A 17,000-nucleotide genomic window follows, 5' to 3' on the forward strand; every position below is an offset into this window, starting at 1 on the left:
TGTGTCATTAGACATTTGTCGCCTTTGTTTCCATTTAGAAATTCATATGGAAATGCTGCTGTGCTTCTTTAACTGGTTACGTTCACGTAGAAGCCTGGAGCTAATCTTACGGTCATTCTGAATTGAAACGGTTTCCCTCTGTGTGAGAATGTAATACATTGTTTTCCCTACCATTTATATTTGTCTATATATATTTCTATGTATATATATGTATATCCTTCCGTCCGCACCTGGCGCCCCCCCCTAAAGCTGTACATCTTGGAAAAACTGTAATACTGTGTGTCAGAGTGTGACAAGGGCTCATGCTAACGGGATGTCTGAGCTGCTGTCTCTGATATTTGTTCGTCTCACAGGGCGGGATGGCTATTGGTATGCAGAACCCAGGGATGCAGTTCATGGGCCAGCCACAGTTTATGACTATGAGACCTGCCGGACCACAATACACTGCAGACATGCAAAAACAAATGGCTGAGGAGCACCAGTAAGACGTCTTTGCAACATATGTCATGGTTTGTGTGTACGCGTGGATGCTCACAAATGTATAGCCCACTGAGTAACTAACAAACTACATTTTTAAACATATGGCGTATGACAGACTGGCATCCCTGTTTTGTTCCCCGACACATAAGGCCTAACCAGCATCATTTAAATAGTTTAACAAGGATTTGTTATCATTGGGAGGCATGGGCGATCCAGAAGTAGCTTTAAATTAATATAAAAATGATACCAGAACGTTGCGTTAGCATTGTGTCCGTTAACATTGTGTCCTTTAACATCTTAGCATGCTGATAACTGGATTTACCTCTGAACTGCCCGATTACAGCCCCAAAGGGTTGTTATGACGATTTCCCACAGAAGTTGAATAGAATAAAGTAATGACATTTTGTAATTGAACAATTGAACTTTCTAAATATAATGAAGATATGGCCTCGGTGGCCCATCCAGCAGACCAGCGCTCCATGTCTACATGTATGTGTGATCATGAGTCTTTTACCAATCCATGAGATATTTTGTATAATACCTCCTCCTGATCGCTTTTAGAAAACGCCTGGATCATCAGCAGAAGATGCTGGAAGAAGACAGGAAAAGAAGACAATTTGAGGAGCAGAAACAGAAGCTGAGGCTGCTCAGCAGTGTCAAGCCCAAAGTGAGTGTCTCTCCACGTCCCGTTCATTTTACTACTCTAATGGCATGTCGACTGCTGGTCTTTGTAACCTTCCGGCCTCTCGACCCTCATTTACTGCTTACTCAGACTGCTGAGAAGAGCCGCGACGATGCCTTGGAGGCAATCAAAGGCAACCTGGATGGCTTCAGCAGAGACGCTAAGATGTACCCTAATCCATCATCCCAGACCAAGAAGCCAGGTACCTTAATCAGCAATGACTATCTGTTGTTCCTCTCCTTCAGCAGATCTGTTGAAATGCCTCCGTCTGAGAGTAATGGGTTCATTGGAGGCTGGTCAGCATGATGACTGCTCAGCTGTTGTCTGACGAGAGTGTACGACAAAAAAAAGATTCACGTTATTGTTTCAGTCCCTCACATTTGTCCAACTGTGTAATGTTATTAAATCATTTAAAAACATCAAACTAAATATTTATTTAATACTGTATGTTGATACTCTAGTTGAATTTCGAGTTATCTCACTATGGGAACGTTCAGCCGGTAATTCATTCTCCATTGCAGTGTGTGTCCTGTGTTGTGCCATCCTCATTATTTCTTCATTTTTGCAGACTCATCGCCACCACATCCTTCAGTCCCCATTCACTCCCTTTCCCCAGCTTTGTCCGAAGACAATGATGAGTTTAGTGACTTTCAAGGGCCTGTAGATGCCCCTGCCTCCTTCCCTCCGCCCTCCTCCACTTCCTCTGCATCGGGCCTCTCCTCTCAGGTCCCCGTCCAGCCTTCGTCCACTGCCCCCGCGTCAGGTTTCTCCTCGGACGATGACGAGTTTAGTGACTTTGTTCAGGGTCCCCTAAATGCGTTCCCTCTCTCTGACTTCCGACCTTCCTCCCCTTCCCTGAATGCAGGACTTTCCTCCTCCTCCCTCCCTCAGTCCCTTCCTGCCTCTGTGTCCATTTCCACTGTCACCCAACACTCTGCTGTCAGCAACAGCTCCCAATCTACATTTCAAGGTAACTGTCTTTTTGCTTTGTTGACACCTCCCTGCCCATCCGCATATTTTTTACCCAACCATATATATTTTGAATGATTTTTTTTTTTATCACAGCTGCTGCTTTTATTGCTGATGATAAATATTTTCACTGGCACGTCTGGGTTGTGCGCTGGCCTCGGCGTGTGTTGCAGTGTGGCAGCATGCAGCCAGCACCGCAAATGGCCTGGCCTTTTTACCTAAAGCCTCCAGACACTGCAAACAAGGATCCAGCATCAATAAGAAACGGACCTTGTTTCTCATTAGGAAGTGTAGCAGAATCTATCAATGATACCGAATCGTTTTTTTTTTAGGTTTGATAGAAGACGTTCACACTCATGTTTCATCTTATTTCAGATCATGCAGACTCAACTGCAGGTTAGATAAGACAATTGACATTGTTCATGATTCCTAAAACGAATGTTCTCAATAGAAATACACCGTGGTGCAGCGTATACTAAGTCATCAGTTGAATCTAACTTTAACCACTTGGTTTAGACAGTGTGTTTCATCAAGAAACCTGTTCCTCATTCCCCCCTTTAGGCCCGTCCCTGGAACAGAAGCTTTTCTCCTCTTGTGATTTCACTGCCGGAGAGACGGCACCGGTTAGCTTTAAATCCAAGCCGAGTTTGGCAGCAATGGGTCCTGGAACTAAAGTTTCAACCCAGTTTCACTCCAGCACTAAAGCGAGGAATTGGGCTGCGGCCCCCGAGGACTTGAGTACGGTCTTCGTGGCTGAAAAGCCGCCTGAGTGCCCGGTGTCAGCGCCCGGCGCCCCCACACCAGGTGTTGACCCGTCTCCCCAAACCAGTAAAGACAGTGGTGAGAGACGTGCCTGTTTTCATGTCTTCACAGCTTCCTCTTCTCTCCCTCGCTCTGCTGCACACAATCAAGGCAGTACTTTTCTTTCTTTCTCATAGAAAATATTTACACCCTTTTCTAACAAACTAAAAATAGTTCTCTTCCTTTTGGGTTACAATTGTTTTTTTTTGCCAGATTCTGAGCTGTCATCGTACTCTTCATGGACTCTGAAATCAAATTCTACTTCTAATTCACTTTGCCTGTGAGATCAACTGGAATGGCGGTGTCTTTGAGGTTTCCTCCCTGTTGCTTTTCCTAAGTCTCTGCTCTTTAATCTGCCTGCGTCACACTTCTGTCGCCTCACACCAAATCTTGTCAGAGGGTCTTGTCTTCTCGGCGCCCTCTGCACACGTCGGGGGAATGGACTGTGTCCGTTGGGGTCCTGAGGGGACTCAATAAGCTGCTGCTGTTTGTTCCGCTCGCCGCGTAGCACCTTCTCAGGGAACCAGCTCTGCCGCATGCTGACTGCTATGGTTTAACAGGGTTGCGCATGGTTTGTGCAGGTGCCACTAATGCCCAAACAAAATCCGAGGATGATTGTGCATGCCACTTGCCAACTCCTTTTATGCTTTCATTTGTCTGTCTGTGTCCGTGTCATCGAGGGAAATGCAGAGGCTAATCTTGGAGTGTAATGATTTGTAATGAGATTTATTTAATTGCCCACTGACGGCTGAGTATTATTTGCAAAGCAGCTGCCTGAGTAGCCATAAGATGCCTTGCAAAGGACTCAACATTTGCTGTAGTTTTTCTATATGTAGAACATAAATGTTTACTTGGGTTAATGTCAGCAGTTAAATTTGATTCCTTGTCCTTTGTTTTTACAACATGGTCTCCTCTCTGCCCATCTTGAACCCATAAATGGCTCATGTCTGACCGGGAAAGACTCTTGTGATTCCGTGCAGCAGTGCATGACATCAGATGAATAATTCTTTTGAGCCATGGCAAGTTGTATGGCAGGGAAAGCATTGTGCAATAACAACTAATTGTGTTGTGTGCGTTATTTGTGTGGGTGTGTGCTTGTGACAGGAGGTGTTGGCGTCTACCCTCAGCAAGAGCACATTCAGCCCATGCTGCCAGCGTGGGTTTACAATGACAACCTCATCCCGGGTATACATGTCCCTGTTTTAGACATTTATAATTTATGATTTCTGTCTTTTGTGGAATCGAAAACCTACAAATTCTCCATTATGACTGAGATTTGGGATAGTTTAAGTAGATTATCTCTCCATTTCTTGCGTGATTGAATATTGTCCTTTCTGTTGGTTTTCCCTTTAGAAATGTTCAAAAAGGTGCTGGAATTCACCATGACCCCGGCGGGCATAGACACAGCCAATCTGTACCCGATACTAATGTCGTCAGGACTTCCCAGGGAAGCACTGGGGCAAATCTGGGCGGCAGCCAATCGCACAACACCCGGCATGCTGACCAAGGAGGAGCTCTACACCGTACTTGCACTGATTGGTGTGGCGCAGGTAAAAACTGGAGCCATGACAAGCTTTTCCCTCAAAGCAACTTGACTAATCATTGTCCGCGGCTCTCGCAGAGCCTCGCCATCACGTCCAATTAGACGGGCCGAGCTATGACTGGGTGAAGAGAGGCCACGCTGGGAATCAGCCCGGGGCATGTGGGGCATTTGAAGACATATATATGGCCCCATCAGCCGTGTTCGCTTCCAAGCAAGTAGTAACAACACAACTTGGTTGGTGTAAATCTGTAGGAGCTTTAAAACACAAGCCCGACAAGGTGTATTCTCTTGAGGAGAAAAGGTTGGAGTCTGCTCGTGACAACTGTTCAAAAGGAACTTGATTTCATTGAATAATTTATCTGCAAACATTTGTTTTTTTTGGCCTTTTCACTGAATGCATCATAACATCAAAGGAAATGAAGTCACACCAGCCACTGCATCGTAACCCCTCTCATCATTCAATTGGTTTACCTTTTTTCCATTTAATAAGTCATGTCCATGTATGAGCAGGTGGGAGCGTGGAGGTGTTGTTAGCTCCGTGGCAACATTGAAACTTATTTCCTCCATTGTCTCAGTAGGTTTTTTGTCAGAAGAATTGAACAACTGTTGTTTATTGTTTGATGGTTTTCTGGTTTTTAAAGATGTTCGACTGGCAATTGCGAGATGAGGGAGGAATGCCTAAACCTTAAGATAGTCTTACCTTAAACCAAAGATGCTCTAGCGGTGGAGAGCAAGTGCATTCATATTGACTGGTGTGTCTTAAAATTATATATATATATATATATATATATATATATATATATATATATATATATATGAGATGGCGTCACTTCACTCCACCAGTCTTGTAAATAACACTCTGAAAGCATGTTCTCTCCATAGCCCTGATTAAGGCTACCGTTGGCCATTGGTGTAGCTATGAAGAGTAACGTGTATGTTGTATGTAATGTATATTTACAGATTGGGCACATCTCTTTGTCTATGTCAGGCATGAAAATCCCTCACCTTTCGGCGAAATTTGCCGTTTTGAAACCAAAATAGGTGACCTACGTGAATTGTGTAGATTCGATTTTTTTGGGGGTGTGTATTCATATTGAGTGAACTGCGAACAGGTGCGCGTGTCCGAAGGGAGCGCGAGATTCAGTGAATTGCGAACAGGGTGAGTGATGGTTTTAATATTTCTGGTATATCCAAGTTAAGTTAACCAGGAGCTTTGTTGACATAGACTTAGCTAACGTTAGCTACAGCTTGAGGAATTGAGTCATTTAACACCGCAGGAGAGAACGCGACGTTGGGCAGCTAGCTAAAGCTCCGGTGGAAAATGACTAGCTAACGCTACAGTTTTTGGTAGATTTTGAGGTGAGGGGACTGACGAGGCAGAAGGTAAAGTGGTCCACCGTTCTATCAATAAGCAGACCTGCCAACCTGATACGCATTCTGACTTCAAAGTACGATGAACAAGTCATTAACCCGAAGACACGGTCGGGAATTTATCTTACCCCCCCCCCCCCCTCCACGAATGACTCGAAGAAAGATTCGTTCATTTTACTGAACGAGATTCAAAGAACCGAGTCGGTAAAATGGTCGGTATTACCCCCCCGTCAACGAATGACTCGAAAACCCCTGCCCTAGAGGCCGTTTTCATTCCTGCTATGTTGTAGTAGCTGAAAATACTAAATTGTAGCGTGGAGATTTTCATCAGAGTTGGGATGAGTGCCTTGTGAAAGCCTTATTCCCAGTTTGATTAACTAATCAAAGGAAAAGAAAGGAGAAAGAAATTGTTTTGATGAGTTATGACATTTCACTTTGCCAGTGATTAGTCAGGAGCTGTAATTGATTTGTCTTTACCGAATTGTGATGCAAGATATTTTTTATTAGCAGATGATTAAGGCCTCTGGGTCATTAAATGTGCTTATTTCCCGTACGCCTGATCAAATAAGTTTGCAGTGCTCAGTTTATATCACCATTGGGGCTTATTCAATTTGGTCACAGCATCCATTCCCCCCGTGTGGGGTTTCTACAATAGCTTCCCTCGCCAGTTCCTTAAAGTCTCTTTCCTTCGTTTCAGAGTGGGCTCCCAGCAATGAATGTGGAAATTCTCAGCCAGTTCCCTTCTCCACCAGTGCCCAACCTGCCAGCCCTGGCTATGGCCATGGCCTCCGTCATGCCCCAGCACCAGCAGCCCATTATGACCAAGCCCCCTGTTTCCATGTCAGCACCGCCGCAGGCTCAAGCACCCACAGGCACTAACTTCATCGCCAGTTTCCCTCCGCCACAGGTAACAAGAGCATGCCTTTGAGTTCTGCATTATCCGTTAGATGGTCATAATTCGCGGCGTACTCACTAACCCGTTGCCGGCCCAGGGGCCCAAAGCCGATGACGACGACTTCCAGGATTTCCAGGAGGCTCCAAAGCCAGGAGGCGGAGACCAGTCCTTCACTGAGTTCCAGGGGGAGTCTGGCGGAAGTTTCCCCACCACACTCGCACCGCAGCACCAGAAAGGGTAACGGCCAACCCTAAATGCAATTGTAATTCTAGCTCACTTAATTAGCAAAGGGATTTGATTCTAACGAGTTTACAATACAAGCCATATATTTCTTCAGTGTTCCCTTTTAATTCTTACATCTCTTTGCCTTCTTACTTGTCCTACCTTTCTTAAGAAAATATGTTTGTCGTGATGAGGGTGTAATATTCAGCCCGAGGTGCTATTTATAGCTGAGCTGTTCTGCATAATATTTGAGTCTTCAATCGTTTATCTTTGAAACTATACAGTGTCTTAGTATCTTGTAATAACCTCCCTAGAATAACAATGAGTTTGAGTCATCTCTTAATGAATTCATTTCGATGAATAGTAGATCAGCTCAGTCCTTTATATTGCTTTCCAAGCAGATTTTGAGAGACTGTCTTGTTAGAAAGGAATTTGAAAAGCAATTATCTGTTAAAAGACAGAGATATCATTTAACAGTCTCACTATTATTAAGTAGAAAAGACTGTTTCAACAACGTAAGAAGGATTCCTACCTTATATTCTTGTCTAATTAATGAAAAACCGAAAAGCTCATGTTGGTTTGGCATGTGTGCAGAAAAAGGGCTTTGAGGGGAAAAAAACATTTAAATTCAATTGGGAATTTAGAAATAATAAAGCACAATTGCATAAATTGGAACAAAGTGTTTTTTTGTTGGTCTGAATGTCATTTGGCAGCAACAAAACCTCAGAGGGACTGCGAGTTGTTTTTAAAACGTATAGCAGAGATATTTAATAAATGTGTGATTTAGTCTTTTTTTCAGTGTTTGCATGAGTAAACCACACATCTGGATAAAAGTGTTACACTGCACTCACCACACTTTACAGCCTACGGCGAATGTTTAATCAGCTTAATCTTCTATACAAACCTCACTATTGTGTCCCTGCAGTGCGTCTGCCATGCTGACTCCCGTGTCCGGTTCCTCATCCGCCTCCGTTACTTCTTCTGATAAGTACGCTGTGTTCAAGCAGCTGTCGGTGGAGCAGCCGGCGGAGCCTACGCCCACCGCCTCAGGTAACTTGTAGGGCAACGCATGTTACGAGTCGCGGTCCACTCTCAAGGAAAGGCTCCAGTCAGGTGAATCTAGGAAGAAAAGATTAGAGTAGATAAGGGAGTAGTGTGGGTGGCCCCCTCGAGGAAGGGCCAAAGGAAATGTTCCTTCATACGTGATCCCAACTTAATGACACAGGTGATATCTCGTCCCTCCCGCGGGTTTCCACACATTTCACCATGACGCAGGAACAGCACCACTATTTCTCAAATTCTGATATTTGATCAATTCTTACTTGCTTACTTATTGGGGCACCTTCAGTTTTCTGGAAATTGTTTTATCTTCTACAATATAATAATATTATTAATCACATTAAGGGAACATTCCGTTTAACATTTCAATGTGTTGTGTTTTCTGGTCATAAATATCCCATTCTTCTTCTTCCTCCGATCCAGATTTTGGGGACAAATACAGTGTATTCAGACAACTTGAGCAACCTGCTGACAAGAAACCAGTCGGTAAGAAACTCTGACACATTGAAGTTTGCTTCTGATTACAAAATGCACACATTAACCAAACTATGGCCATTCCTTCCACCTCTCTGGGACTGATATGGTCCCACGTTTGATACTCCCCCAAATTATACAGGATTTCATGACTCGGGTAGTTGTTGTTAGAGTGCCACAATACCATATTTAAATGCCATTTTTTTACACTATATGTTGTTTTGCAAGCGCGGCGTGTTGATACTAGTGTGTTTCCCATCCCCGTTTCATTAGAACAGTTTCCGATGGGGACAGCTCTTGCAACTCCAGTAAGTCATGCTTTGCGGTGACCTTTCCTTGGCATTGTCAGGCTCCATCTCCTTAATGAGCCCATTAGTTATCTCTTCTCCACCCTGCAGCAGCAGTGTGAACAGATCCTCTGTCTCCATCCATGCATATATCATACAGCGGCAGATTAACAACCCCGCAAACTCCAAGAATACATTCAGACTTTTTTTCTTTATAGCAGCGTTTTGTTTCAAACGATTTGAAACAAAAATATTCTCTTTCAAAAGATGTTTCTGCTGGTCTTTTTTATAGCGTATATGGAGCTTTGTCATTGCAAACAACACCCATCTCAACAATTTCAGTTTCTAATTGGAATTAATGAGTCAACCAAAATGTAAAATAACCTACTGGTTACATTGTTACAGGTCTAGATACTGGCAACGGCCTAACCTTTTTGTGACTTATCTAGGGAATATATTCTTCCTTGTTAACATGACCAGGTGCAAAATGTGTTTTATAATAAACCTTTGCTCAAGTATCTAATTCAGTGCACTATCCCGTACCGTTACCAAGAAAATTAAGTTAATTTATTGTAATTAAAGGAACAGAACAATGAAAGTTCACTGATCGTTTTCTTATTTGACTAGTAATATTGTGTAAACAAGATTATCCCCTTCAAAGTGTCCATTATCATGAACGATGATGGGCACCTCGTCGGGCATTTTACCTCTATCAATAGTATCAGGACAGAAAACGGTCTTGCATTGTGGTCTTACTTGTACTGGCAGCATGTTGACTATTCCTCCACTGGGAGGGTGTTGAGGGATTATTAGACACCAGGGACAACATAACTTGTTAAGATGCACTTACGTTTTGTAAAATGTCTTCCTCTTCAGCTCTTTGCATGGTAGTGTGGATGTCTCTATGTAGCGTAGCGTTTTGTGTGCGTTGCTGTGAGTTGTTGATTGGACATTCTGCAGCCCACCGTTCATCAGAAGGCTCGACGTTCACAAGGCGGCCGAGCCGTAACCGATAACCACCCACTCTTCTTTCTTGTAGGATTACGCTGCAGCTGAACGTTCTCGATTATGTCTCTCTGCTGGGTTTCGGCGTTTTTAATGATCTCAAACTGTCGTCTTTAATTCACAGGGGAAGGATTTGCCGATTTCAAGTCCGCCAGTGCCGACGACGGCTTCACAGACTTTAAAACCGCAGACAGCGTCTCTCCATTAGACCCTTCAGACCCGGCCAAGATCTTTCAACCTTCCTTCCCCTCTGCTTTCCCAACCTCTCAGTCTCTACAACATCTACCCCAGCAGCAACAGCCCGCAGTGTCTCTTTCTCAGCCCAAAAATCCTCTCAACATGGCCGATCTGGACCTTTTCTCTTCGATAGCCCCCTCTGTGCCTGCCCCTACTGAGACAAAACCCAGCCCCTTCCCCACAGTGTCTGTGCCCCCCTCTCTGCTGCTCGGACCAGGTGGAGGTAAACCTCGAGGGGGAGGTGCAGATGATTTTGGGGATTTTACACTCTTCGGCTCATCCTCCGATGCTGCTCAGGCTACAGCGGTGGGAGGAGCCGTGGCGGCAGCGCCGGACGACTTTGCAGACTTCATGGCGTTCGGCGCCTCTGGTGGGGAGCCCAAAGGCGAGAGCAGCAGCGTGGGGGTCCAAGAGGAGGCCTCCACTCAGCAGCGACTTCAGCACGCCTCAGACAAGTATGATGTATTCAAGCAGCTGTCCCTGGAGGGCGGCCCGGCCCACGACGACGGCAAGGAGAGCGGCGGGGGCTCCTTCTTCTCTCTCAAGAGCGACACCGACGACTTTGCCGACTTTCAGTCCTCAAAGTTCTGCACGGCGCTCGGGGCTTCGGAAAAGACGCTGGTGGACAAGGTGGCCGCTTTCAAACAGGCCACAGAGGACTCCGCCTCCGTCAAGTCCCTCGACCTCCCGTCCATCGGGGGGAGCAGCGTAGGAAAGGACGACTCGGAAGACGCACTCTCTGTGCAGCTGGACATGAAGCTCTCGGATATGGGCGGAGACCTGAAGCATGTGATGTCGGACAGCTCTCTGGATTTGCCCGGCCTCTCGGCCCACCAGCCCCCCGCTACAGGTGAGGAACTAGTGCGATTGCTCTGGTGAGGCCCCATCCAGTCACATCCAGTATTAATTTCATAGCCAGCGGTGGCTTCTTCTCCTCAGTGCCCACTTGTGACCAAAAAACAGGGATCAAAGGGCAAGTAATGAAGCCCTAATTAAAATTGAATACGCTCCAGCGCTGATGAGACGTAACACTACATGAATAACATATCAGAGTAGATGCATAGTATCATTCATTCCACGGGTCATCATTCATCAAATCATATTTATTTATTTATTATTTATTAATGTACTTGAATCCTTAGTTCCCCTCCCCTTTTTGTTGTCAATATTGCTTCCGCCCCTCCCCCTGCCCCCAGCATTTATTATAATTGACAGAAAGTTCCTCTTGTCAAACAAAATGGTGGAGGCCGAGGTTGGATGACTGTGACTCCCTATGTGTTGTAGCAGGCGGGCCTCCCCCCACTGCACCTTTTGTCCCCACAGGCCCGACTTTAGGAGTGTGTTATTGACGTGTCGCCCAGAGCTGACGGAGCGGTGGAATAGAATACAGTCGAGAACAAGAGATGGTTACAGGGACAATCGTGTTGTTTATTCCCGTCACACGTTTCCCACAGTCGGCTGCAGTTTCAATTCATTATTTTTTATTTAATTAAATTTTTAAATCATCAATCAACATTTTTTTCACGGTTTGCAAAACATAATATGGATTAGCTAAAAAATATAGTCCTTAGTTTACTTAAATGTGCCAGACGCTTTGTTCTGTAGCTCTCAGCTGGTACACGGCGGGCCAGTGGCTCATAGATGACCGCACCAACAGCACCAGCCACAGTTAAAGGGCTGTCCGGGCTAACAGTGTGTGCACCCCGAAGGGAACGGGAGGGTGGGCGCCGCTGCAGTCTGTCCGGGCGCCGTTGGGCGCCGCTGCAGTCTGTCCGGGCGCCGTTGGGCGGGTATGTCTACAAAGCACAGGGAAGCCCAAGTAAACAACTCACACTGATTTTCTGCTCAGGTAGACATTCCTCCACCATGTATTTACATGGCAAAGAATTGTTTAGTGCTATATAAATGCTCAGAATAGTGCATACAGCTCCTTACATACATGTTTTTTTTATTTATAAATGAAGCAGTGTTCCACAGCAGCAGCCGAAATGTTAAATGCATCTTAGCTGTATGCAAAAGCATTCTTTGGCCGGTGTTCTTCGTGCTGTCGTGGTGCTGTGCAGTATTTCAGACCTACCATGCAGTATTCTTCGGATCAAATGGTCCTCTGTTTTGCGTGCACATCACCTTTTGTGAAAGTGGAGTCAAAGTGTTTAACCCCTGGAATTGGTCCTCGCAGCGTCCAATCAACTCCACCCACTTCTCTTGGGTCATCGGCAGTCGATTGGTCGAAGTTGATTGGATGGGCGTTTTTACAATCTCATTCATACGTACGGATATATGGACAGGGTTGAGTCAGCCTGCTGACACCCGAGGTGGCTCACAGGGCTGTTCCTTGTTCGTTCAAAGTTTATTAACATTGAAGGTCAATTGCTAATTGAACCCTGTGGTGTTCCATGCAATTACACCCAGGGGTGACGTTGATTGAGCATACACTGATCTAGTTTGATTAAAAGGAAATAGAACCCGGTTTTGGTGATAATCCGGTGACGTCCATGTCAGCCCTCCCTCTCCTGTGCTTGTCATTTATTCATTGAGCGTATCACCTTCCATGCCAGGTCTCATGTTTTACAGAAACATTCTTAATGTGTTAAAGCCTCCAAGCTTAAAACAGTAGTTTTGACAATAGTTTTACTTTTTCTACCTTTTATTGAACCCTTTTCTTTTTTTACACTCATACATCCAACTTTTTGTTGTTCCTCGACTTTATCAGATAATCTTGCTTAAACAACAGGTTTCTCATATCATTTCACCCGAGGAATTTATCATTCTTCTTCCTGATCAGAAAAAGATATCCTGAATATAAACATCCCCATTGCCTTATTTGAGTTTCTGTACAGTGATCAAAATAAAACTGGTCCCTCTGTAGTGACGGAGTTGGATTGATTTGAGTCTAAGGAGCTGCAGGCTACTCCTGATAACCGCGGCCAGTTTAAAAGTCGACAAATTCCTGAGAAGCTTTTTACACGACCGTACCGGGCTTTTGTCCTTATCTATCCCATGTTGTGTTTTCCGGAGAGCTTTGGGGCTAATCTATTGTTTAGGTGTAGAAGGCAGAGCAGTTTGAGCACCACCTGGTTCTCTGGACATGTACGTAATCTTAAAGAGGCAGTATTTCACTTGTTAGGTTCCTTTTTTAATTAATTTTTTAGGAATCTTTCTTTTTTGTTTGTTTCTTTGTTTTTCACCGTTGTCTGTGATAGTGCGGCATGAATCATCATGTGTACTCTCTGGTCTGGCTCTCTGAGAACATCACGCCGTTAGTATTACCCTTCCTGCCTTGCTCTTTGCTGCAGTATGCCTGCCTTTTCAATTTGTGAAATTGACAAGAACATAATACAATATATCATTTTATTTATAACAGTATTGCAAGTTGTTTTATTGAAGGAAACAAATGTATACATACAGATTTAATAGTGTATTTTTATTACAGGACTATTGAGCTCTGATTATGAAAGACTCCTTGATTACTGATGTGATTTGCAACGTATGTCAATTAAATGTAGCCTGCAGTATTTAGTGAGATCAAAATATTTTGGGTCAACAAAAACATTGTTGTCTCGAGTAGTGATGTGGTATAATTTAAAGGATTATAAGAGTGCGTGCACATTGGCCTGCTTTGTCAAACAATCACTGTCTATTGAAGGGAATAGGGATACTGTCTCTTTAAATCTGTTTCTGCATCTGTGCTTGGATGTAATTAAAACCCTTTCTGGGATGTCAGGCTTTGTTTTCTGCAACCCTTTGAGTGCTTGAACAAGATCACTTAATGTTTTTAGATGCAGATGAGGAGGTTAATGCAGATGTTGTGATTACCTCCCCTTAATGTGTTATTAGAATAAACCCAAGGACTAAAATATTATTTCATAATTGTAAATAGATAAATGGCAGCATCCTGAATTGTATATTTTTAGTCTTCACTGCTCCTAAAAGGCAGTTTAGTTCAGACTTTCCAAACAAACCAATTCTTCCCTCAAGTCCTCAAAGGGTTATTGCTTCCTTGAGCTGGTTCTTTACTTTATCTTTTCAACTTGGCTTTGCAAGTGTTCTGTACTCAAATCTTTTCCAAAACACCTGTTGCTTTACATCCCAATAGTAAAACACAGTTTGTCCTCCCCCCAGAATTACTGATTTTAGTCTGTGGATGTGCCTTCTCATTCTGGGTCCTGCTTCAATATCCTCGGATTATCTTGCTTTTACTTCTGTTTTTTTTTTTTCTACCCTTTTCTCCTGACTGCATGCCCTTGTATTCTAAATGACTGAAATCTAATATTTTACAAGTGTTAGTTTGACAAACCTCTTGTAATGATAGACTTCTTTCACAGTACTTTCTGACCTCTCTCTTTCTCTCTACTCATGTTGTCGTAATAAATATTACTGTTGGTATTGCTCAAATGCGTACCGTCTTTTTTTCCTTCTTCCATTTCTTCACAGTGATCTAATAACACAAGGCTTACGGTACTTGGTCCTTGTCAATTTCACAAATTGCTTTTGTTGTCTGAGGGCTTCTGTCATGCAAAACAAGGTCGACGTGTGCGGATGTGTCGGAAAATAACCGCGAGAGAGCCGCGAATCCTCCGGTGTTGTGACAAATGTGCTTGAGGTGTGTCAGTTAGTGTTTTTGTTAAAGAAAGAGAACACAAACTGTGCTCTGCCAACACAACACGGTGTAAGAAGCATGGCAGATGTAACGGCAGGAGGGATCTTTTATTGATCTTTCAGTATAAAGAGGTCAAGTGACGATCAATGCGAGCAGGGCAGCAGGTGGCGGCCATTGTAGAGAGAACTATGCGCCACAAGAACAAGCAGTATTAGTATTCATTGCGTTGTAGTGAATTGACAGCGGCCATTTTCTTCTCATGAACATGATCGACATCAAACATCAAAACATTTTGTTCCATATTTGTGAGGAGAAATGTGCATGGAAAGATGTGTCACTTACTACAACAACAATTAGTCAGGCGCTGGTGTTGAAACAGAGAAGTCAGCCCCACTTTGTGGTTATATTGCCTTTTACAATATTATCTCATTCATGACACCACATGTTGACTGCAGCATAGAGACACCACACAAGATACTAGTAAACTTTCAGATTTTATTCGCACATTCTTTAGATATCTTGAGATTTCTGCCTCCATTCCAGAACAATAGTTTGGTGTTTACAGGATTGAAAATGACATTTAGTAGATTCAACACATATAAAATAATTTTTCTGAATCATGCAGGGACTGTCCACGGTGAGGTATCCAAGGTAATCACGGGTATTGTTTTTTCAAATGAGATGGTTGCTTTTCAGTGTGATTCTCCTGAGCACCACTAAAAGATTGTATTTGGGTCAGAAATGTCAGACTTAATAAACCCAAACTGTCTTCGGGCTTGACACCACCAGAGATAAGTGAGGTATTATAACACCTGAACTATCAATAAGTAAATAATCCAACAAAAATCTCAGTCCCTCACCCAGGCTCATTGATCTTCCTCCTGTCATGGCAGCGTCTGTTCCCAGGAACCACCGGTGTCTGTGTTCTCATTACAGACGGCGACGACATGAGATTTGACCCCTTCGGGACGTCGGCGCTCAGCACCCTGGCCAGCTACGACTGGTCCGACCGCGAGGAATGTCTGCCCGGTGAGGTCAGGAAGCCGCAGGGCTTCGAGGGGGCTTCCCTTCCCTCGTTAGTGCCGGCGCAAAGGAAGGAGCCGACCTTTGGCAGTGCAGAAAACCTCCCGGGCAGCGGCGTAGCAAAGGTCGCTGCCTCCGTTCCCACGGAGGACGGCTCGTCCACGGATGACAAGTTTGAGGCCTTTGTTGATTCGGGCCCCGGCGAGCAGAGCGGTGTCGACGACGAGGACGACTTTGGGGACTTTGCGAGCACTGTTTCTGAAAAGTCTGACTCGCCAGCTGCCGCTGCCGAAGGCGGCTCCGAGGGAAACCAAGACGAGGCCTCTGATGAGTTTGGGGCCTTTCAGGGGGACAAGCCCAAGTTTGGCAAGTCTGACTTCCTCAAAGCCAGCGCTCAGACCAACGTCAAGTCCAGCGAGGAGATGATCAAGAACGAACTGGCGACCTTTGACTTGTCGGTTCAAGGTGAGTGACAATCATCACGTTGAACCTACTACGTGTGAGAGACAGAAGTAACCGCGTCGTCATCGTTCTTTGATGTTAACTATTCTCAATAGTGGTTCCCAGGAACAGCAAAGAAAATGGGAATAATTGATAGTGAAAACACTCATCGCTTGCAGCATTTAATCAGAAAGGGAAACATTTCAATCATGTATAGAGAAAAAAAACATGTTCAACTAATCTATTTGATCCTGTTGTGTTCAGAAATCTTGCGACTAAGAACTTCAGGAATCGTGTTCTTATTTTAGGAAGAAAAACTCATATTGTATGTGGTTTGTATATATATTTCAATGCAATTAGTTCAAAACAAAGAAGGTACTCCCCATTTGGGGAGGGGGGAGCCTTCAAAAGGGGACTTGGCAGAAAGAGTATCGGAACCACTGCTGTGGGCTATTTTTAAACCCCTGGGCCCTAAAATGGCGCGACAACACTGTTCAAAAGCCTCTTTTCCTGCCACCCTCGCATGCTCAGCCTATCAGACCTGCAGTGAGGCTGTCGGGCGTTAGATGGCAGTGTTGGGATGACGAGTGAGACGGATTAGCAGAGGCCAAATCCATGAGCACAAATTAACCCCATCCACCGAGAGAAAGAAGTAGAAGCTGCTCCTTTTTTTAACCGCCGTTTGCGGTCATGTTCCAGGAATAATTTGTCAGCTATTCCCGCACCGCCATAAAGGCCCATTTGCTATTTATCTCCCTGTGCTCGATTTAATTTGTGTGAGAAAGCGAGCCTCTCTTTCCTCTCTGTGCCCAGTGGAACAGTAATCTGATCTTGGGGCGGGGGCTTCTGGGTCGTGGGGACGATGACGCATGTCTCTGTGGGTGGTGGAGAATTTTGAGGGGGGGTGGGTA

The 17,000-nt window shown here is 44.5% G+C and overlaps 1 protein-coding gene across 10 annotated transcripts in view; it reads left to right on the forward strand.

The window, feature by feature from the left end:
• Window positions 1-17,000, forward strand: part of synrg (synergin, gamma) — a 28,625-nt gene that overhangs the window by 4,013 nt on the left and 7,612 nt on the right. For 2 of the 10 annotated variants that reach the window (XM_040192061.2, XM_078085294.1), the window contains exons 4-17: window positions 354-481; window positions 1,042-1,147; window positions 1,253-1,364; window positions 1,731-1,925; window positions 2,028-2,132; window positions 2,693-2,971; window positions 4,037-4,117; window positions 4,286-4,482; window positions 6,544-6,753; window positions 6,839-6,978; window positions 7,889-8,013; window positions 8,446-8,508; window positions 9,913-10,875; window positions 15,562-16,113. In XM_040192061.2, the coding sequence (XP_040047995.2) occupies window positions 354-481; window positions 1,042-1,147; window positions 1,253-1,364; window positions 1,731-1,925; window positions 2,028-2,132; window positions 2,693-2,971; window positions 4,037-4,117; window positions 4,286-4,482; window positions 6,544-6,753; window positions 6,839-6,978; window positions 7,889-8,013; window positions 8,446-8,508; window positions 9,913-10,875; window positions 15,562-16,113 (3,256 nt within the window). Of the gene's footprint in view, window positions 1-353; window positions 482-1,041; window positions 1,148-1,252; window positions 1,365-1,730; window positions 2,133-2,692; window positions 2,972-4,036; window positions 4,118-4,285; window positions 4,483-6,543; window positions 6,754-6,838; window positions 6,979-7,888; window positions 8,014-8,445; window positions 8,509-9,912; window positions 10,876-15,561; window positions 16,114-17,000 lie in introns of all 10 variants that reach the window. The other 8 variants (XM_040192045.2, XM_040192053.2, XM_078086350.1 and 5 more) reach the window with 4 other exon arrangements.

Source organism: Gasterosteus aculeatus, chromosome 1 (genome assembly GCF_964276395.1).
Source record: "Gasterosteus aculeatus chromosome 1, fGasAcu3.hap1.1, whole genome shotgun sequence".
Classification (NCBI taxonomy): Eukaryota; Metazoa; Chordata; class Actinopteri; order Perciformes; family Gasterosteidae; genus Gasterosteus; species Gasterosteus aculeatus.